At 44.8% G+C, this 24,118-nt stretch overlaps 1 protein-coding gene across 1 annotated transcript in view; it reads right to left on the reverse strand.

Annotated features, from left to right (window-relative positions):
• Positions 1–1,805: 1,805 nt before the first annotated feature.
• Positions 1,806–24,118, reverse strand: part of LOC119167562 (monocarboxylate transporter 3-like) — a 40,814-nt gene continuing 18,501 nt past the window's right edge. The window contains exons 3-5 of the mRNA XM_075888601.1: positions 22,164–22,307; positions 11,715–12,668; positions 1,806–2,745 (exon numbers count right to left, since the gene is read on the reverse strand). Coding sequence (XP_075744716.1) covers positions 2,576–2,745; positions 11,715–12,668; positions 22,164–22,307 — 1,268 coding nt within the window. The 3' untranslated portion in view covers positions 1,806–2,575. The remainder of the gene's footprint in view (positions 2,746–11,714; positions 12,669–22,163; positions 22,308–24,118) is intronic.

Here is a 24,118-nt window from a genome sequence, read left to right on the forward strand (position 1 = left end):
GACTGACGAAGAGACCGAAACTTTTGCGTTGAACTATTTAAAGAAAGACTATTGTACTCATTAAAGGGCCGGTAAACAGGCTCCGCAACGCGCAGAAAAAGCTCGCGCATCTTTCGAACGCCTCACCAACCTTCTTTCACACGCAGTGACGTTAACTTGGCGATCGGCGACGTTGACTAAATTACTCTTTATTGATACCTGATTTAGACCAATCGTCGAGGTGCGTGCTGCGTCACGTCGCTGATCGCCAAGTTGACGTCACGGCACGTTGAAGAAGGTTAGTCACGCACAGGAAAAATGTGCGAGCTTATGCTGCGCGTTTCGGAGCCTGTTGACTGGCGCTTTAAAAGTAAGAAGACAAGAAAAACTCAAAAGCAATGTACGCACGCACTTTCACAGCGCGAAAAGACACTTGTCAATGCTGTAGCCATTTCTGAACGTTCGTTCCGAACGTTTTTAGCTGTGCATAGGTCCCCTTTGATCGTCTGACTGATCTTCAGCGGAATCGTAGCCTCCAAAAACAGAAACTAAACATTCTTATGGAGTTCGCTTCAGATTAAATCTTCCAAGCACAAGACTTACCGCTCTGGGTGACCACGTAAGATCCAAACCACCACTTCACAGTTTATTTCCGCTCGCGAGGTACGTCTCCTGAGAACACTTCTGTAAAATCATTTACTAGTAACATTGAAATTTCTAGGGCACAATTCTGTTGCTATGAACGAATTTTCGGCCTATTGATAAAGGCGCCAAACAATACAAAGATTTGCTGCTCCTCAGGCTGCATGCCTTCGTTATACAATTACGTAAGTGGCATTGTGAGGATTCGTCCCCATAATAAAGATTCGTTTTTTTGCTGTATGGAAACATTCCACAGCTTCTTACAGGAAAATACGTGTGTAAGTGTAGGAGGGAAAGTAAAATGTGTGGAATTGACAGCGCTTGAAATTCCCTAGGGCGGAATGAACCATAACTGTGTAGCGCAAATAAAGAGTGAGACTTGCTTAGGGGCTTACGAAAGTGGCTGCTAATATTGCCAGCCGAGTTATGAAGCGAACCGAGTGCGCCACATTAAAAAAATAAAAACAAAACAAAATTGAGCATCGCTGATTAGTTCCAGCAGCTTTGCGAGTGCAATCGCGCGACTGAAAAATCGGTCAGAAAGCGACTAGCCAAAGCAGTCACTTTGCGACCCTTTGCGACCATTCGCGACTTTTTGCGACCAGTCGCAAATGGTCGCGCGACCGCTGCTAGTCGCCGGTATGCACCAGCCTTAATACTCAGTGAAACAGTTTGGCTACTTTGTACCAAAAATGGCGTTTACCCGCCTCATTTTACTCGCCCCGCCATCACCCATGACTTCTACTTCACAGCTACCAGCTCCGTAAACATGGCACAAATGTGGTTTTGCTCGCAGTGGTGATTTTTTCTGAAGTATTCCTTGAAAAATGAGCAATTTTAGATTTGTTTCGACGATGCCAGAGAAAACGTTCTGTGGTGGCATCAAACTTCAGTGCCACAAGGGTCAAGAAATGGCTATTTAAGGACGCTTGAATCGATGCTTGCAGTTTAGTGTTTTATAAAATTCGTCATAAAGGCATTCACTGACCTCGCGCATTAGTGCGAAAAGCGCAAATAGCAGATCAGACACCAACGCTCGCTTGGTCAGCATTCACCTTTCAGTTTGCTTGCACAGAGAAAGATGCCACTTAGACGACGGAGATGCATACATTCTGAAAGCCCACATGTGCACAAACATATGTGCATGCATGCGCGAGAATAATGAAAGTGTTGAGCAGAGAGCGCACTAGGAAACTTAATTTTATTTGCAGCTTGGTATTTTGAAATGAGATGAATAACTGACGGATGCACTTCGCAGTCCTTTTACTAATGTGGTAGGTGTGACTGAAGAAAAAATGCGGTGAAATACGCGGTATATCGCTGTATTTTTTCTGGTTTTTCAACTTTTGTTCAAGTACAACTGAAGCACATTCAGACAATGAACATTTATATACAAAAATATTTCCTGGAAGAAATCAGAATAGTTTTATTAGTCTGACAGAATAGACATTTATTTAAATTAGGAAGTGTCTTATATTGCTTTTTCCTAAAGCATTTTGTGAAACGTGGAACACAAAAAAATTCTAAACTTTTTTTATACGAGGTTTGAACAGAACCTCTATAGCGGCCCAAGGTAATTGAGTTTGGGGGTTTACCATACAAGAATAAGTTTCAAAATAATTGCCCCAATACTATAGGCGTTAAACAAAATAAAAGAGCTGTAATCGATGAGACACAACTTACCGCAAAAATTTTGTTTTTTTTTTACAATGGTTGATGTGGAGCAACAGAACGGCACAAACTTCGCAGCTGTGTATGCTGCGGTCGATCGATTGTCAGGTCAGGGACAGTTGGCATGGAGTGACCCTTTTGCATAACGTGGCTCTCGTCGTGTGCACTTCGCGTTTGGGGCGAATGCGCAAGTTTTTGGAAAGGACGTCAGCGTTGGAAACAGTTCTCTGGACAGCGGTGGCACAAAGAGCGCCGCTTGGTTTCAATTTTAGAGTGGCGAGTATTACATTCTCGTCGTCTCAGTTCCTTTTTCGGGCGCCTCGTCGTCAGCCGGCTCCTTCTTGCAAGACGTGTGAATGGCTAGAGGTGTGTACAGCAGGGCCGCGAGGAGGTTGGATGCTCCTAGAAGCCTGTACATGCCGTCGTACGAGCCGAGGTCGTCACGAAAGAACCCTGAAAGAGGTAAAAAAAAACTTGAAAGAGTGGAAATTTTTGGCAATAATCTGTGTCTGCGGTACATGACATAGTCGGGGTTTTATATGTGAACATGCACAGTGACATTGCCGGTTTTCTGTGCCTGTGCTGAAACAGCTGCCCCAACGTCCACTCGTAAGCGATAGTCTCAACTGTTTGCCGTCAACCCACCGGAAAGGCCTACTTCTATAGTCTTCCACTGACCACGAGTTCGCGTCGAACGGTGACAGGATATTATTGTCTACATTTATTATATTTACTAAAATGGTATGTTTCAACTGAAGAAAGTCATTTGAGATGTCAAGAGAGAGAAATGCATTGTGGCAGAAAAGCCGAGCAATGGGGGTAAATCTATTTTCTGGCCTTCTACTCATCGTTAGGAAAGGGGAGGAGTTGTCAAGCACTCTGAGTCTGCTTATCAGAACATCTTATACCGTGTATTTTATGATATTTGAATTTCCTTTAAAGCACCATTCTCGGGAGGAAAATTGACGCTAGGTCTCTTGGAAAAACAGAATGCCACTATTATAGTTGTATGACTGAAGCAGAAACTCACTCCAATATATTTGAGTGATAAACACTTGTAAATATTTTATTGCTGCAACAGGTGGCTTTTGAATGTTTTGTTATTAATCATGACATTTATTATGCTCATTCATGAAGTTTATTTGCCACCTGTATTCTCCTAGAAACATAATTATGTTTCAATGGTGACTCGTAAGTATTCTAGAGTCTTGATGATAAAGACGTAGATGGTAGTGCGAGACTCTGTCTACCCCTGTAAGGCACAGATAATATGTGTTCCGTGTGAGATCAATAGCCTACGCTAGAGTGAGCGGACAACCAGCAGTGGTCATAGGGAATTTTACCGCCACCTTCTTTGTTATGTCGGTCGCTTGTTTTACTTGAGCTCGTGTGTTAGGTAATTGAATTTGGATTGTTTAACTTTGCGACAGTCTGAGCTTATGCAAATGGGACTGATATTAAAATGCACACATAACACAGAAGTCACAAAAGAACACTCCACCCAAGACCTCTCCGGGGAAACGCTTGAAATCACCCTCATAAAGTGAAATCTATGTGGACGAAAGCGTGCTCTCAATTAGTCGAATCTGAACATTCGGCCAGATGATGCCGTCGCCAAAAGAGTACATTGTGATCGAATAATCTTATTTTACTGTATGAAGATCAATTCAAGGTGAAAATTGTATGTCAGCTCTACTATTACAGTACCCGAGGAAGTGCGCCACACGGCAACCAGTGATACCCGTTTGTGGAGTTCCCAGTGCTCCGTTTGCCCAAGCGTCGATGATACCAATGGTAAGCGTGTAGGGTTTACAAGGCACAAGTCTCGCTAGTCAGATTTGCACGCGCGGTGTGCGACATGTGCGCTGCTTTTTGGTGCACTTTATAAAACTCCGTCAGGTTGTTTCCTCCGTCAGATGTAGTCACGTAGCGATGCATCGCGGACACAGAACACACGCAGAGGTGGCGCATAGGGAGGGGCTTTTGCTAACTTGGCGAGGGGTTGGCGCCCTTTTTTGCGCCGCGCTGTAGTCAGCAATATGTTGGTGAAACGTTTGGCTGAGTTTAGGTTGATTATAGCGAATACTTCTTGGCGTATTTTCGTAAATATATTTTTTTGGAACTAGCCCGTTTACTTTAACCATTTCAACCAGAGTTTGACCTCTGCTGCACCAGTCACGGCCTACATTGAGCGCATTACTGCGAGCGTGACCACGCCACATTAGATGCATGAATGAGCGAGAAGCCGGGCCCCTGAAGTGCTGCGCACTTGACACAAAAAAAATGTCTATACTGGCATAAGTATTACCTTGCGGTTATTGTGGCTACAAGTGTACTTCCGCTTTTGTCGCACTTCCTTCGCGTTATTCACCCAATATCTGTTTCAAGAGAACTCGTAAAGTTCTTGCAGTTAAGGGCCAACTCTTAAGGCCCGAGAACACGTCCCAGTTGCTGCACGTCAGCGGGAAGCAATTTGACACACATGGCGTGGCACTCTCTCCATATGGACAGAGAAGACACGCAGCTTTCCGTAGCCGCGGTCCCTCTTTCTCCATGCGAAGGCACGCACCTGTTGCCACGCAAGGACGCGTTGAAACAGGTGCATGTTATCAGGCTTTTATGCCAGTGGCATTGACACAGCAGTACCTGCCATGGACAGGTGACTGACAAGAAAAATAGACAGACCAACACTTCATTTCGCGTAGATGTATGACACGATGCTTCGTCATCAGCTAAAAGCGGCGGGTGATTTATTCTAGAGCCAGTGAGTGTATATCACTGCTTAGTTACCGTGAAACATCAATAACAAACAGTACTATGTGATATGCCTTATTGAGCGAACTTGCGCCCAGTAAAAGCAAGGCTCAAGCTAATGACAACTGTGTGTGTCAATGTCTGTCATTGGTAATAATGTCATGGGATCATGACGTCGACAAAGGAAGCAGACTGAGGAAGTGAACAGCTTCTCGGACACTACGGGTGTGGTTCGCTCTGAGAATTGCTGACAATAAAACGGGGTGACAACAAAACTAAGCGAGGGGAAGTGGCAATATAATGGGGGACTGCATGCCTTGCCTTTTATACATCAGGGATCTAACCTTATAGCGTTTGCCATCGGGCGAGCGGGAGCCCTTCAGACAGCACTCAAAGTTTTCTCGCGAGTTGCGGCGCCTTCCAGAGGTCGCGCAGGAGCGGGGATGTAGTGTTTTATTGGTCGAGGAAGAGCACTTTTTCGGCGCCGAGAGCACTTTTTTGTGCTCTGTTGCCAACGACGGAGTAAAGAGAGCACGTATGAAGTCATGTGACCTTTCTCACGTCACTTCTGGTTTCACGCGTTAAGAAGCGGTGCGCATGGTCACGCAATGAGAGCGTGCTGCATGTCCGTGAAGCGGGCGCGTGGGACAAAATTGGTCACATGATTCCTGACATCACGCGCGCCCGCCATTTGGGAGCGTGGTAGGTCCATTCAGGCTCTGACACGTCCCCGCTGCTTCCGCTTGCGGCTCTGGCTGCTCGTTCCCCTGGCTCCTGCTCGTCCATGGGAAAGCGCTATTACAGTGTATCGCTTTTTCTCGTGTGAACTCTAGACTTCTGGCGCATAATCTTGGCAGAACTGTCTTGAACAGTCACGAATTTTTCAATTTGGCACTGCGGCCGTTAACGAGTGTTTGTAGCAGGTTTCTTGTAGATATAGCCCGAGCACATTAAAGGGGTCATGACACCCAATTTTCAACATTAATCTGTGTTGTGTGGGTTGATTATTGTACGTTAGCAGACAAGCTGAAAAAATCTGAGCGAATTTCATCGAGCTGTTAATGATTAACCGAATATTTTTTTATAAACGAGCGAGCGGCCTGAGAGTTTGGCAACACTGGTGCGATCGCTAGCCGTGACGTCACGAACCGCTTGCCGGGCAAGCGGCTGCACGGTCTGCATTCTGGAAGACGATCGTGATCCATGGTCAGCGGCGCTTGTAATCAAACTCTTTCTGCGTTGTTGAACTTGCCACTGAAACTAAATGACTACCCTGGGTGGAAACAATGCTACTTCGTCACCCATGTAGCGCTGGCACTTGCAGCAATCCATATCAGAGGTCAAAAAGTGTCCGGTGAATGGGCAATGCATATGCTGTTTGCCGCTATGGGTAAAGAGTTATGGAAGCTCCTCGCAGGCAGTGGTTTGATTGAGTGCCACAATTGCTCTTCCTTAGCGAAGCCGTATGCAATCGACTGAGTTCAAGCAAAGATTCGGCCAACACGTTTATCGTAAGTAACAGTAGTGCCGCACTGACATGCCGTTCGCTTCGGCTTATGTTTAAATATTCCACACACAACAACCGATGGAAAAACAACGCTCCCAACGCGCAGCATTGCTACGACCAATTCTTCATTATATTCAACACCGAAAATCGTTCATGCACGTTAGCTAGCCAACAACAATCTGCATGCTTGGTGACCAGTAAAAGAGCGAGGGATAGTGGGGTGCACCGTCTGCTGCCGGTATCCGGTTCAAAGAAAGTAGACGACGGCGAACCATTCCGCCGTAAACCTCAGAGTATTCGGGATTCGCGCACTCGGTTACTCGTTTATCTTTGTCCGGCTAAACCATAGTCGGTTGTCAAGCCGTTGGCTGCTCCAACGCGAGCGGGAAAGGCAAACACATGTATCGATTCCGATGGAACAAAGAAAGAAACATGAGGTGCGCCAAGGCTGTGAAGAGAGCCACAGCGACAGGTTGCTTTTTGGTAGTGAACGTTGGAGCCAGAGTGTGCGAAAACCATTTTTCACAGTTTCGAGTGTATTCCGCCCTAATGAAAAGCTTACGCATGAATTGGCTGCGAATATTATATCGCTAAATAAATTTTCGTGCAGGCACGCTAGAAAAATATTATGAGAACGTGCGGGCGAGATGAGCCATACGGGATGAGCGCTGGCCAGTGCACCCGTATATATGATAAAAATCGCGAAAGCTTCACTCAAGAGCGGTAAGTTTACACGAAGTGCTGAACGAGTCCGCTCGCGTTTATCTTGGTCAAACTTTGCGCCAGGATGGCACACGAAGAAGGAAGTGCGTTAAACAAGCGCAAGATTTCGATTCTTCCGCGCCGTTTATATCTGACTGTACTGTTCATGTGCCGCCGGTCCCGCAGCTTGGCAGCTTGACCACGATCAGCGTTCAAATAAGCATCTAGCCTCGACTAAGAAACGCATCCTATAGTGCGCTGAAGGCTAGGAAAAAAATCATATCTCAACGCGCTCAAAGAGTGCTGCGCGTTATGCCGATCGGCCGATCCCGACATGAACTCTTAGCACACTGCTACAGTCATACCCATTGCGGATATCTTTAAAATGGTAATTTTTATCTGCGGTAACGTATCATACAATGATAACTGTCTTCTGTATCCACTGACCTGCTAGCCAAACTGGCAGCATCCTCGAGCAGCATAAAAGCATTGCAGATCATTTTGGTGCGATAAAACAGTTTCCTTACCGTCCTTCGCTTTCTTAGCTTGTCATCATCGCAATCACAGTTAGCAGAAACAGAAAAGAAACAGTTAAAGTACTGACATTGCAAGAAGATGTGTTTTTTTTCCAACGGAGTGGTACCAAAATGCACGCGTGCCGCTGCAAACCCGCGTGATGCGTCGAACCGGAAGCCGTCGTATCCCACAATTCCCTGCGATTGTATCAGCGGTCACCTATTCCACAGCGCTAATAACACTTGCTCACAAATGCAGCGTGGACACACCCCCGTATTCGAAGCTTGCTTTTCAACCTGACACGCTTGAAATTAGGCTGCTTATCATTGTAGAAAGCCGTCTGCAACGTCTGCCACAACAGCGAGGTCGTTGGCATCTCGGTTCACACCGTATTCGACGCTTTCTTCGTCGCTCGAGCTGGTGGCCATGGAGTCGAAGTCTAAATGCGCAACGTACACGACGTCGTCGCTGCATATGGTGATGGTACCGGCAACACACCGCAACACTTGTAACCCACCGGCACGTGCGGGCCACGTGGTAAGCAACACTCGCAACACTGACCGCTTGCTGAAGGTGCTGTTTAGTAGCAGACGACGACACTGCTCCTTTGGCTAGTGATGTCTCGTACGCCAAGACAAAACGGCGGTGGGCGGAGTTTACAGCCGATAACCTTTGCGGCTTATTTTGAACTGAAATAATCTCTTACAGTCCAGCTTTCAGACGTGCACAAGTATATTGAACCCGCTTCGTTGTTCGCCGAAAACCGTAAATTGTTGGGTGGCCACGTCATGACCCCTTTTAGAAGAAGTTGGTAATCGCGGGTGGCAACATTTAGGTAATGGGAGATTCCCGACACCCTTCAATAGCTCGATATCTTTTGTCGCATAGAAGGCGCGTTAATGCCTGCTGCGAGGTTGCTTCTATAACTTTTATGTATTGATTTGTGCACTCGAGGCCGTGGATTTGTACTCATCAATTATATAAGCCCCTCACGCTCGCCACAGGATTATTGAAATATATTGCCACGTACAGCCTTTTGTGAAGTAGTCCAAACTGTGATGTAATATACTACAGGCCTACCGGGCTTGGCTTAAATGAGTTGAAGATGCAAAGTAAGCAGACATTAAGTTGTTCGTTGAAAAATTTAGTGAGAAGCTGAACCTTAAATCGTGGAGGAACAATCCCTGAAAATCGTTCAAGAAGGAAGTTGTCTCTAAAGTGCATTGATGGAAAATAATGTTCTCACGTAATTGGAGTCGACCTTCCGTATTAGCTTCCAGACTCATTATTTGTAAAATTTCTCTTTATATAGTGACTTCACACTTAAACAAAGAAGAGGAATCGCGAAACGGTGGCATAGAATAATAAATGTCCTCTGTTCCTTTTTTTCTAGCCCTACAATCAGTATATTATACATTCCGTACTTCGTAAAAAATGATTTATATATATGTAACCTTTGATCAATTGAAGCCACTGTGCGCGTTGTTGTGCAAGTGATCGCATCAGTGATAAAATGAGTTATGCAATCACTTATCAAAGACGATTATTTTCTGATCGCATATTGTATCTGCACTGCTGAAGGCGGTGCATATTATTTTGAGGTGTGCTTTCATCTTGGTCACAACAACATTTCCATGGATACTAGAATGGGCAGCGTGCCTCCGCACGTGGAAACATGAAATAACGTCTTTGTACAGAAAACTTCGACGCAGTGTATCTAATAGCTTTCGTTGGCTGAAAGACAGCAGTTGGAGGTGCATAAATAGTCTGATGAGAACGTACGTGGTATAGTCTCCTAAAATGTTTAGGACACTCCTCGCTGGTAATGGGAAAAGCCCTAGGACTTTCGACGGCGCTCGTTGCACTGGGACATGCAGCAGGCCACTTCAGTGGCGGACATAGCAACAAAAATATTCATATATATACATATAATAATATTCCGGTGAAACATTACCCTGAGAGAAAGTTAATGAACAAGACCTATATATATAAATATATATAAGGGAAAGAAGTGTATGCCTTAGGGCTCGTTTTTCCGTGTTTTAACACAATAAATATGAGATCTAACAGACAGTAATGCCAAGGAATGTACAGGGGAAGTTATTAGAACCAATGGATTGTAAATAAGAAGAAAGAAAAGTGGATGAAAAAATAACCAGCCGTGAACAGGAAACGAACCTACGACCTTCGAATAACGCGTTCGATGCTCTAACCAATGAGCTACCACAGCGGCCTTCCCTCCATCCACTTTTTTGGGTTTATATGTGAATATAGAAGTAGGAGTGACAGTCAGCGCCATCTATAAGCCAAGCGACGAGTGTGAAAACACTCTTTTATGCGCATGTTTGGCGTCACGTAGCACGTGAACTTATTATGAGCGGGCAGCTGATTAATCGTCCCTCGTATACAACCTAAAGACACCAAGTCTGCCAGTACCTGACCCTCGTTTAATGAAATAAGGGAAAGGAGGGTATACCGAAGGGCTCGTTTTTTCGTGTTTTCACACAATGTTAATGAGATATAACAGACAGTAATGCCAAGGAATGTACAGGGGAAGGTATTAGAACCAATGGAATGTAAATAAGAAGAAAGAAAAGTGGTTGAAAAAATAACCAGCCGTGAGCAAGTTCCTGCTCACGGCTTGTTATTTTTTCATCCACTTGTCTTTCTTCTTATTCACATTCCATTGGTTCTAATGACTTGCATATATATATATATATATATATATATATATATATATATATATATATATATATATATATATATATATATATGCAAACACCATTTAGAATTTGTTTCAATAATCAACCATTTAGAAACACCATTTAGGATTTGTTTCAATAATCACAGAGCCCATGCGAAATCAGCCTAAAATCTACCTCTATCAAAACATCCTAATCTTCCCGACTATGCTTTCGACAAACTATCAGTAACACTCTTAGAGACGGGATTTAAAGCAAACCGAGAACGTGAACAACGAGAGTCACACCTTATCCACCAGTTTAACACCATCGACAGAGGTATAAATGAGAATCCGGGTACACTCGCAGCAATTAAACATCACAAAACAATAACGGCAATAATGAAAATAATAACTGAGTTCACGGCACTGAAGCTGCGAAGGGAACTCAACAACTCAAAATACTTCTTAGGGTAATTACTCTTCCTAAGTAAAGCTGTCGTTTGTTTCTGTTTTTACCTTGATATTCAATCAATTGTGCTAAGCATGACATGCCCTACAGCAAGCCTATGCACAATCGGGAGGCCGCTACTGCACACGTAATCCAGAGGCGGGCAAGAATTGACATTGCACCTGCTTGCCAGCCTCTGCGGCAATACGCGGCACCCCTCTTTAAATGACGAGATGTCAACGAGGCGCTGAGTAGTTAATGGCTTAAACTTCTTTAAAAAGCTCTTTTCTCCCACACCGAACTGCCAGAGCCAAGCGGCGCCGTCTGGTCGGGAACAATGCGTTAGTGAAAGGAAGTATACATAGACCACACACATCCTAAAGGTGAAAAGGAGAAAAGGAAGAGAGAGGGAGGGGTAAGGGAAAGGAAGAGTGAAAGGGTGGCGCCCGGGGAAGTCCACCTTATATTCTCATTGCGTTTTTCTTTTTTCTTTTCCTCTTTTTTCTTTTCTTCCCTCTTTCTGCGCCACTGATTTAAGATTGTATAACGCTGAGAACCCACAAACTGCACCCTCGATCCTGATAAAGGGCAGACTCTGGCAGAAACGTCGAAATAAACCACGTTGGGACTGCTCACAGAGGACAGAGGATCTACTTATATATATATATATATATATATATATATATATATATATATATATATATATATATATATATATATATATATATATATATATATATATATATATATCAGCGAAATAATCGTGATATTGGTGTTAAGAAAATATTTGGGCATGTATTCAGGATGCTTACCGATGACTGATGGGCTGCACAGTTGCACAGGGATAAGCAGCAAGCCGGACACGGCCATGCACACGGGAACTTGCTGTGCACCAAATAATTCCGTCATGATGGAGCAGCGTAGCGAGCTCGTCGTGGCCACGAACATAACCAAGATGGCATCGACAGACAAGTATGGCACCGACCACGGTGCATGTGGCACCGCACCATACAAGAGTGCCATGACACCGAAGCACATGGCCGCCATGGTAGGTCGACCAATGAAGCCCATGTCGGCAATGAGGGGAACTGCCACGTAGCCAAAGACTTCCAGAACAGTCGCGTACGTAACTGCCATGTCGGCTTCCGACTCGGGGGCCCCTTTGTCAACTGCGTAGCTGTCGATAGTCTCTAGAAACACGTTGTAGCTGTAGATCTCGACCACAGCGCCGATGGCAACCACGTAGAAGCTCGGCATCTTCAGGATTGAAAACTTCTCGAGGAAAGACAACGGCACCTCCTCGGCATCCATTTCGTCAGGAACCTTTGGCGGCAGTGTAAAAGACTTCTGACGCACTTGCCCGAGGCCGCCTTTTTCAGGTGGATAACCGTTGTTGTTGTTAGAATGAGCACTGACACAAGGAATGGAGTCGCATCTACGAGCTCCAATAGTCCAACTCGAATCTTTGGAAGGATAAGTAGCGATTTTGCATGACGCTCTACGATGAGCTTCATTTTTTCTGTCGACCCTAGCTCGCATCCACAGCCAAAATGCTACTGCCATGACGTGCATGGACAAAGCGCTGTAAATAAACAGGGTTCCACGTAGGCCGTAGTTTTCGCTAAGGTAGGAGAGCAGCGAAGGAAAGGCGAAGGCGCATAACGTAGTTCCTGCGTCGCGGATACCACTGGCTGCACCGAGGTACTTGTCGAAATGCGTGCCCAGTATTACCATGAGGCTGACGAGGACAATACCTGCACCGGCACCTGCAACACGAAATTACATGTGAAGTGAGATCGTCAAAACCACCACGTTTTTTTAACTAAAGGTGGAAGAAAAGTTTGCACTTCCAGATAACATGCGAATCATTTTTGGCCTTCTTCTTTTGGCTCTACAAAGCTTTCAATTTCGACCCAAATGAAAACAACGTCCTTACTTATGGGTTGAGCAGCACTGTGATCCAATTCTGTACGTGCTGGCCACGATAAAGTAGATAAGGCTTAGCTTTTAGGTTTATCAGTCCGTCAAGTATAGCACAGTAAATTTTATTTCGCGAGGAATCTTTGTACCTGACCAAGCAATAAGAAGCTGAACTATCGCTCTGTCTACAGCGCTATCTAGAGTACATGCTGATAAGCATCGAGCGGGCTACTTATAGCAGCATAAAGCTATCGAGAATGTCAATCGCCGTAGGCTAGAAGCGTTGAGTTCAAACGAAACAGTAAACTCGCATGAGTTTGTTTGACAAAGTGATGCATCCCAAGATTTTCATAATGGAGATTTAGAAAAGTGAATGAAATAATCGTATTTTCAGGCAAGAAGGCGATAATAAGATATGTAAGCATTCTTTTAAAGCTAGCTCAATTTATATGGGCAGAAATATCGAGATTACTCGCTAAGTGTCGTTTTCAGTTCCAACACACAGTATAGGGAGCATGCATGGACGGCGTCGACGCTATGCACTTTGAATGAGCAGCCATTTTATTTGTCAGAACCGGCCATGAAATGCAGTAGCGCCGTCGTAATTCTAGCGTTGGCGTAACTTGCAGGCGTGATCGAGCGTGAGAGCGATGCTGAGTTATCTCCAAGGAGCATCCTGCACCATTTCAGCGTCCCCGGAAGTCTGCACCACAATGCTGTGCCAAAGAGACCACGATAATGAGGATGTTTGGTGTTTCGTGGCGCAAGGGCTATTTTACGGCCAAAGAATGCCAAATCATGGGACTTTATATGTGACCAAAGATAATCGTAAGTCACTGTATAAAGGCCCCGAAATTCCGCACTCTAAAGGGGGTATAATAAACTGAGAATGAAAAAAAATTGTCACTATGACGTGAAACGTGTATACTGTGTGTGAATGGCGAAAGTTCGTTATAATGCAAATTAGGCTGGACATGTATGGCATCAGCACAAGTTCCTCGACCGTCCACGCCCTTGTGTTCAAGGGCCGCGAGGCAAGTGCACCAGCAGTGACCTCTCTTGAGAGGTCGTGCTACGACATTCGCGGTTGTACGAATGAAAGGTACGGACGTCTCTCAAAAAAGCCAGCAGTGATGTTTGTGTGAAAAGTAGTTTCCTACCGACGAACATTGAAGGGTGAAGAAGTATCTGTTGTCGGTAGGTAGTAGAAAGTGTTGCCTTCTTAGCGGGTGTAATTGTTTACACTGGATTAAAATGTGAAGTACGATGAGTGCTTCTCCACATTGGGCACACCGAGGAGCATCGCCATCAGACAAAAAGGATGAACTCGCAATCTGTGTATGCGCTGTCCTGAGCCTTGTATCTATTACATCTTTGTGGCAAGATTTTGATATGGTGGCCAATGACCAATTTGCGGCTCGATAACATGGAGTTTATTATCTGTTTGTTTGTCTCACGTGCTCTGCCCCTGAAATTTTGTGTTGGAAAACGTTTTAAGTCAAGTGCTGGGATTGGCATCGATGTATTGGCAGTAATTTTGTTTCGCGGATGCAGCTAGCTGGACCAACAAAATGTTGCCCTTTATCTCCCGGTGCCCTAGCACCCAGCACACAATGACATGCTGTTTAGATGTGTAGACTGTTCTAAAAGTGAGTAGTGGGAGACAAGAACAGATTTGTCTGTGCTTTTTGAAGGTATTCAGAGCCTCTACTACACTTGGGTATCTGTATATATTACCACCTTTTGTGGTTTATTTCTTTATTGTGCTTATAGGCCGCAAGTATGGCATGGGCGTAGTATGCTAAAAGGCTCGTATCGGAGTTCAGAACGTTGACTTCCGGAAAGAGTGGGCCGAAAGCTGCGCATGACACGGAAGTGTTGGGCTTTGAGGCATTGGTAAAGAACTCAGGACGTGTGTATTTATGTGGCAGTTCCAGGAAGTACGTTTGGGTATGTGCAATGGCCGTCTGCTTCGTAACCTCTAAGAAAGACACGTCGCAATCTATCATCTGCCACTGCCACGGTAAAAGGCATGTTGCGGGTGCCATCAAACGGCGCTGAAGTGGCACTCCGGATTCCACCGCTAACCCTCTCACAGTAGATGGTACGTTTGTATACTAGAAAGGCAATTTTTAAACAAAGGAGAACTTGATATGTCATCAATTGTAGACTGTGAAGGGTGCTCATTATCTGTTTCACTTTAGGATAATATTTAAAAGACATGTTCCATCTCTGTAGATGAATTGATCCTTCGTTTGATTACACGTACAGGCTTTTTTACGAGTGTAGTGCGAAAAGCACCCGTATAGAGGCGAATATCTAGATGATGAATGAAATCAAGCATCCTTAGGGTAGTACATGTCGCAGACTAATAAGTTATTGCCCCATATTCTAAGCGAGTAATATGAGAACACAAGCTTCTGAGACATCTTCTGTCACTACCCCACGCAGTGCGTTACAACACTTTTGGAACATTCAAGACTTATATGCCCTTGTTTTTGATTGTTTGATGTGCGGTATGAAGGTTAGGATTGGGTTCAAGACTAAGCCACAGAATTTAGGTTCAACATTAACAGAAAAACCTTCCCCATGGAAATGAGTGTCTGGTTCGGAATGAGTGCCACTCTTCCTAGAGAACAATACACACGTGTGTTTTTTGTAGATTCAGGCGGAACCCATTTTTTGTGCCCAATCGGAGACCTAGTTGAAGTGAAGCTGAACCTGCTGGTCATGCATTGCCAGTTTACAAGAAGTCGAACTGAGCTGGACATCGTCGACCTAGGTGCAGTAGCACATATTGCGGGGGATGGACAAGCGTAAGAAATTCATTTTGATAAGAAAAAGTGTGCAACTAAGTACACCACTTTGCGGCACTCATGTTTCTGGGAGAAATACTTGGTAATGAATGCTGCTCACTCGAAGACGAAATGTCCGATTGGAGAAGTAACATTAGATTATAGTAAACATTCTACCACGCACACCAAAGTAGGACATGTTCCTAATATTCCACACTGCCATTGTATCGTAAGCTTTTTCGATATCGAGGAACACTGAAGTGGAGTATTGTTTGTGGACGAAGACGTCCCGGATCTGTGCCTCGATACGTACCAGATGGTTGCTGGTGGATATATCCTCTCAAAATTTGCAATGCACTTGGCCGAGAAAATGGTTTGTTTTAATAAAATGCACAAGACCACAGTTTTTCATCACTTTGAAAGTTTACACAAGGCATTTGTATGTGTGATTGGCTGGTAACTGCCAACGGTGGATGAATCCTTGCCTTGCTTTAGAATCGGAATAACAATAGCCTCTTTTCAAGAATCAGAGATAGTGCCAGAAAACCAAATAGCATTGTACAAGGAAAGTTATGTTATTTGTGTTTTGTTGAGTAGGTTTTTCAGAATTTCATGCAGATCACGGTCTGAACCTGGGGCGGAATTACTGCAGGAGTTTAGCGATGTTCCGAGCTCAGGCAAGCTGTAAGTTTGGTTGTATTCCCCGTATTTTGTACATTTGTGTTCTAGTTTCTGCTTTTATATTATGGTCTTGTATTTTTGGGAAGTTCGGTATAGTGTGACGAGTTGGACACCCGTTCGAAGTTTGTACCGAGGAAGGTCGCCTGATCTTTCAAACTGTCACCTTGCGGGTTTACGAGTGGAAGTGAGTGTACTTGTATTCCTCTACCCATCTAGCCATGTAACAGATTGTAGCCTCGTGTGCACATGAATAGATGCCTGATAGAAACTCCTGACAACTTTCTATTTTGGACTGCTGACGCTTTTCTCTGCCTTGAAGCTCCATTTTCTTGAACCTGTCAAGATTTTGGGCTGTCGGTGAGTCCCAAAGCAACCCCATGCCTTGTTTTGCTGTTTTCGTGCATTACGACACGAAGTGTCACCATGGGACGCGTCACTTGTCGGGCAGTCCAGATGTTTGCGGGGTACGCTTGTTTGCTGCGTCAGTAAAAAAACCTGTGATAAACTGTACAGCTTCGTCTATCCTGAACCCCCATACGAGAGTCCAACTTAAACGAGTAATGTTACGAGTCAGTCGGTTTCGTTTATGAGCAATTTAGGAACATGCGGATGACATTCATTACTCAGACCTACGCGAAAGTGGTCACTTCCGTAGGGAATACTGATGACGTTTCTTTGAAGTAGAGGCACAAGCGATCGAGGTAGGAGGAGGCCCACTCGTCTACAGAGAAATGGGTATTCTTAGCAAGAATATAGTATAGGTTGGGTCTTTTTCATTCAGGAGACACGCGCTCGACGAGAGAAGGAGCTGTTCAATCAGTCGACCTTGCGCGTCGCTACGAGAGACACTCCATAGTCTGCTATGCGTATTCAAGTCTCCAAGGTGAAGGTTAGGTGCCTTCATCGCGACGTTCAGCAATAAATGTTTGGAAATCATGTTCTTGTAGCTGATAGTTTGGAGGAACGTACACAGTGCAAACTGTGATCAGTTTGACGAAAAAGACAGCTCGAAAAGCCACTGCCTCAAGGGACGTTTGGAGTTGTGTGTGCATGCGATCTTTCAATTGACTAGAATGGCTACACCTCCGGGTAATATCATGGCATCATCACGGTACTTTCGGAAAATAATGTAGGCACGTAGAATTGGTGGTGTGCTTTGGATTTAAGTGTTTGTTTTACACATCGCAGTTCAGATGAGTGTTTGTGTAAAAGTCCCTGGACAGCTTCGAGGTTCCCAAAAGGGCCCTTTCACCAATATACACTAGAGAGACCCCTGGCGCTAGTTTCTATGGGAGCTGCAACGATTGTATTTCAGCGAGCATCAGATTTATGAGTATGACACACATTTGTCTAGTCTTCGCACTTTACGTTCGTTCTCGCTTCGCGTGGCTTAAAGCTGCTTTGTCACAAAATGACAATCGGGCAATTTTCGACAATTACTTTAGGCTTACCATTTCAAATCGGGTCATGAGTTAAGAAACGGTTTTCCTTTCCTTCAAAACAAAACCAAACCACAGCAATAAACAAAGCCACAAGTGCGTTCGCCGCCCACAAGTACGAAAACTAGGCAAATCCTTCTCATACCCGCAATGCCTATGCAAGTTCGCTGAATGATTGCAGCGCCAGTGTCTCCTCTGGTTACTTTTAAGAAACGTTTTGGCCGCGACGTTTAATTGTACAGTTTGTGTGTTCGTGATGAAAGCCAGGTAGTGCTGTGTGAATAAAAAACAAGTGGCTGTTTAAGCGGGAAATTGAAATTCAAATAAGAAAGCCGTCATTAGGCCCCGCTATCTGTTTTTAGGTTTCCTTGGCGCGCGCCAAGGAGCAACGCCGATCTTTCAGCACCAAGGTTGGCGCCGTATCTATTGCCTTTTCGGAGGCACCGGATGCCCGTACATGCGAGCTGGTTGTGCGAAGTTTAGGCCTCGCCTGGTGAGATGAAGTCTTGAGACCTGAGGACCCTGGAGGGTCCGGTCTCAGTTCGCTAGTAGGCGGAGTAGACTCAACTACTACCTCCTTGGGAGCAGGTGCCGCAGCCAATGGCTCGCTCTGCGCAGGCCGAAGGAGTGGCGAGGGCTCATGCGACGGTGCCCCCTGACCCGCCACATCAGCGTACGTTGGGAAAACCTCTCCTTCGTTCTTCCTTAAACGAAGTCTTTTATTTCACCTTCAATGTATTATCTCTTCTTCTTTTTCCCGGAAAGAACATGACCATGCATATGCACCATGATTTCCATCTCAGTTCAAGCAGTGCGCAAGTTCTGTGCAGGTGTCGGACTTATGGCCTGTAACTCCACATCGTGCACAAGTTTGGCGACCTTGACAGCTTTGCGAGCCATGGCCATACCCCAGACATTAGGAACGATGACAGGAGTAAGTATGTATGACCTTACAGCAGTTTTTGTATAACCGATTTGAATGCTTTCAGGCAGATTGTTGGAAGCAAAGACCAGTATTCTGTATTTTCATTTATTTATTGTCTTTAGTGATATTTATCTGCTCAATGTTAGCCACTTTCTGGCTCTTTTATCCTGCAGAAGTTCAGTTCCGGTCAGGTGAATGAAATCTGCGTGAGATAGCACCCCGCGAATCGAGTTCATAGGCCTGTGCGGTGCGAAACTGATTGGTTTGTCACTAAATGTTGTATGGAAGTTCAGCTTTTCAAACTAGTCTTTTCCGGCAGTTCTACAAGTAAATCTTCACTGGCCATTTCGGTAACTCTGTACCAGTCACCAAAAATGCCTGTGAGACACCTTGCAGGTACAAAGGGAGATACGATTCTGGCTTGTTTATTACTTTTCTCACTGTTTATACCATGAAAGCGAGGGAATGTTTTGTTGACCGGTTGATAAACTTGTTCTTGGTGCGTATCCCACTTTGGCGAGGTACAATAAATTAGGAGGGGAAATGTTCTATGCATGTTTAGTGTATTTTGTTCAGCAGCGTTGGCGGCCCCCCACCATGGAGCCCAACGGGGGCACGCTACAAGTTTGCGGATGCTGAAAGCTTGCAGACGCCAGCTGTACAACGCTGCCATAACGGAATGCGTCTAGACCAAGATAGGCTGTTTTTACAAGATTAACCCTAGCCGCCAGCAAATTTGTACGAACACGAAAGTGACAAGTAGACAGGAAAGATAGAACGTGAGAGAGGGAGACGATGATGAGAGGAGTTAGAGAAATGAAAAGGCGCTATCAAATTACCCTGGGTTTGTCAGCCCCGGGGGGACATCTACGTGAAGCTGGGGCCAAAGGAGTGCGTTGCCTCCGCTGGGGGCCTTAAAGGTTCAATCCCCAGGCGACGGCTCAGCCTCCCGAATCCCTTTTTCCATGGACACGGCTAAGCCACGCATGGTTGGACGTGGGAAGAGGTCAAATCCCCCCTTGGTAGGGGTCCGTAGAGTCGCTACAAAGCATACACATGCTCTATGTTACGCCCTGGCGGGTAAAGAAACAGTGAGTGGCACGTAGAAAAGACGATGCTTTTCGGAATGCACCCATTTAACTTCGTGTGGAAGACTGTGTAAGCGAAGTGAACCTGTGGCCGCGCGTCAACAGCTCCGATATTCCTATATTCCGCGTTTAGAGAACGAGTTTTATTACTTGGGAGCCATCGAAGTCAAGAGAGGCCCTCGAGGACCACAACTTTGTGACGAGTGGCTGAGTGTGAGAGCTGTTGGTGAAGGAAGTGGCCACGGACACCGTGATCGTCTTCACTCAAGCACAACTTGTAAGATTGGTAGGTCACTCAACTAAGAGTAGTAGGTGGGGATGTCTAGTATGGGACCCTACTGGCGTCAGCTACTGGCTGAGCTCTTCAGAACAAAGCGCGAAGGTCAAATCAGCCCAGCAGTATCGCCTCCTACTACGGCCCGGTTGGCTTGGGGACAGGGGGTACAGCAATAATGGAAGGGCACATCTTGTGGTAGATAGTTTATTCATTATTATTTATTATTTGACAATACTGCAAATTCCTCTTATTCGGGGTGCACAAGTGGCTAAGGTACTCGGCGGATGACCAGAAGGAGGCGTGATCGAGTCCCGACTGCAATGGCTGCATTTTCGATGCATGTGAAAATGCTATAGCCACGTGTTGTCAGATCTGGGTGCAAGTTAAAGGGTCCCTCCAACACTATTGAAGCACCTGTTTTTTATTTGTGGAATACGTAGACCGATAGCTTGAAAAAAAATTCAGCATTCGTCTAAGCACGCTTTTCATATGATTTAGTATTTTATTTACGCAATGAAGTCACTACATCGCTGCTGACTGCATCACCTCGTAGCGGCGCTCGTCACAACTTTGCGGACAAAAATGACGCCGGAAGGTTGCCGCCAAATTATTGAATAAATGCAACTTTAGAAGCGATTGTAGCATAGGATCGAAACTGACGTAACCTATTTGTTTCAATTTTCGTCCCTGTGCTTTTTAATCAACCCCTGAACCCATCCCACAACTAAAAAGATCGCCGCGACTACAAACCACGACAGAGACGCTGACTGCCATCTCGCCACTAGGTTTTCGGCTTGTGCGGGTCGGATATCCTTATGAGAGACCTCTCTTTCTCTTTCTTCCCTCTTCCTGCTTTTGGGAGTTTGCGAGCTCACTTTTTGCGCACGTGAGCTGTTGGAGTGCAGTGCACCATTGTTGTTGGTCGGACGACTCACCGAACAACGTGCGTAAGGTCAACAGTATTTGCTGTCCTCGTCGTTCCACGTGTTCCTTTCTTAGAATAAGGGAAAAGAGTGACTCGGAGTGTAAAAAGAAAAACAGCAGAAAATACCTAGATTCGAGCTCCCGCGCACGTTTTGGCAAGCCAGGCATCAGACACAAAGTCAACAATGCTTTGGAAAAAAAAAGAACATTAGGGTGCGAGTTTCGCCCCCGTAGGCGCTTCTAGCTCATTTCATCGGGGCAGCCTTCCGACTGAAATATGGTCATGTGACCCCTCTAAAATAGAGTTGAGGGTCGGCATTTCTTTCTTTAATTTTTTATTTCCAAGTAGAATAACTTCAGATTGCATGCCGTTATCTCTACCTTTTTTGCTTCATTGTCCGTCTGTAGTTCAGTCTACACAACGCAAGAGTAAAACTTGGAGGGTCGAATAATGTTGGAGGGCTCCTTTATGAAATCCAGGTGATCGAAATTTCATGAGCTCTTGACTACGGCAATTCTCATAATAATATAAAGTGGTTTTGGGACATTCAATCCCACTTATAAATCATTACGGCGAACTCCTGGTGGAGTCATTGCAGAGTGGTGGTTACGATCAAGATTGACACTAGAACTTTTTGGGAAAAACAGTAGTGTGAAATTAAGATGATATAAATCAATGAACTTAAACAGCTCTCTAAGCAAAACAGGCGCACAATATGTGTGATGGCAAAATGCAGCAAAAACAAAGACAATGTGCTCAAGCATAAGTATAAGGCAAATACATAAGTAGTACAAATAAAGAAACTTCACATAACCAACTGGCAGTAATCTGCCGAACAATTCAATGCTATTGCTTTCAAGAGTAGGTGCACGTAGGTCCTTGCACTGAACGTTCGTTCGCAGGAAAAAGAATACATATGAACATCATTAGCAGTTTGATATGGAGTTATAGATGTTCGAAAACTTCCCTCCACAGTGCGAGACACTGCTAAAAGGCAGGATTAAAGTGTCTCAGTGCTGAAAGTGGTCGGCGAACACTGATTAGGGACCCGTATTGCAGCTTGCTTTGTTAACCTTCTGTATCAAGTGCTTGGTTGGTTACTATGCGCAGGTCAGCTCATTGATGATCACTTTTTGTCGACTACACATGACAGACCTCAACCGTAACAGTGTATCGGTAAAAGCTTTAGAAGCCGTCACATGTTTTCTTACCGTGCAGTGCACCGAGGGTGACTGTCATGCAGGTGACGTTCGGAGAGAAGGCTGCGCCGATCAATGGCGTCCAGAGCAGAACGCTGCCGAATAGAGTTATCTGGTGCACGGTGAGAAACTTTTGTAGGAGCACCACAAAGCAGCCTGAAATAATGAAAGCACTTTTGAACGAGCGGCTATCACCGCAATTTTATCACTCCATTTTTGAGAGAACTTTGGAATGGTGCATTGTTCAACGTCCTAGTTATAGTTATATACAGGGTCGTAGTTATATATATATATATATATATATATATATATATATATATATATATATATATATATATATATATATATATATATATATATATATATATATATATATATATATATATATAATATGGCGGATAAAATGAAATCAGTCGTATACCGCTGCAGACTGTTCTGAATAACTTTAAACCTGTGCCATTAAATGATGCATGACTAAGTTGTATAGATGAATTCCTCCGGACACACTTCACGATAATGTGGCAGCGCTGTTGTCGGCTGTTTGGTTTGACCTCGAAAGCAATAGACGCGGTAGCTATCGCAGTTGCTGCTGTGTTTTCGCTGGTGCGTGTGCAGTTTGTGGCCGTGCAAAAAAAACAAAAAATGTGTACCGAAAGTCTTTCCCGTTGATTTGCGCGGGAAGGCGCAAAAAAGGTGGGCCAGATCTTTCATCTTTTTTTTAGTTTTCTGGTGACGAACACGCCCGCAGATCAGCCGCAGCTGCGAAACACGAGAACGTGCCTTCGACGCTGCTTCATCGGCTATGTTTTGAAACGACTTACTCCCCCCCCCCCCCAAAAAAAATCAATTAGCTCTTTCAGGCATTGGAATAAGCCGTAGAATCACGCATTTTCAAAAAATAAACCGTGGAGGCGCATCGAGCACGTTTACCTCAAAGCAGGTTAATGTACTGGATAGCACCGCCGTATTCGAAGCCTTATCACAGTTGCCATTGTTGATATAACTGCAAGTCACTGACACGTCAAAAAGATAACGTCATGCTCGCGTGAACTAAAGGTATAACTGCCAGTTCAAGCGCACGAATAAACAGAAAGGAAGAGAGGACAAGCGCTTGTGCCCCGGGTACTAGAAATGAATTGCAACAGAATCGAAACTTGGGCTAGTTGGATATGCATGGTATAACTATCAGTTATACCATGCATATCCATGCATATCCTACAGTTATACCATGAATATCCAACTAGCCCAACTTTCGATTCTGTTGCAATTCATTTCTAGTAACCAGGGCACAAGCGCTTGTCCTCTCTTCCTTTCTGCTTATTCGCGCGCTTGAACTGACAGTTATACCATGTATATCCAACTAGCGCAACTTTCGATTCTGAACTAAAGTTGTCACTCGATCATCGAGTGAATGATTGAGCATGTGTTTTTTTCTGCGTGGGTACGGTTTATAAACATAGCAGTGAACGAAATATTGACTTAGATCATATGCTTTTTATGATTATATGCGGCTGCCATGACACACTTGACACAAGTGTTTCGGGCAGGGCTGTTCTGGCTGTGGTGCGCCTCACGAATGTTTCATGTCTGTGTGAATTTACAGAAAAACTTCACTCGGGCAACTTGCCGAGTAAGTCTACGGTCCTTACGCATTTCGAAGCGTTGCCTTGAGCATACACATTGAGCCACGGATCTTACAGGGGCGTAACCGTATTGTCCACAGCACGTTGTTGAAGCATTATCACAAGCGTATGGTGGACGAAAGCGTCGCTGAGGTCACCCTGATTGTTTGCATGAATAACTTCTCCGGCACATTCGTTATATGTAAGGATTTACCGTAACAATTCGAGGTTGTGCATTTTTACACCACGCATTTGCATATTGTACCCTAGAGCCTTTTGCTGAACTGGGTCTGTACTTGCTATAGTACAACTTAAAATGTGCACGTGTGACGAAGGCTACCGCAA

This window comes from Rhipicephalus microplus, chromosome 3, assembly GCF_043290135.1.
Source record: "Rhipicephalus microplus isolate Deutch F79 chromosome 3, USDA_Rmic, whole genome shotgun sequence".
NCBI lineage: Eukaryota > Metazoa > Arthropoda > Arachnida > Ixodida > Ixodidae > Rhipicephalus > Rhipicephalus microplus.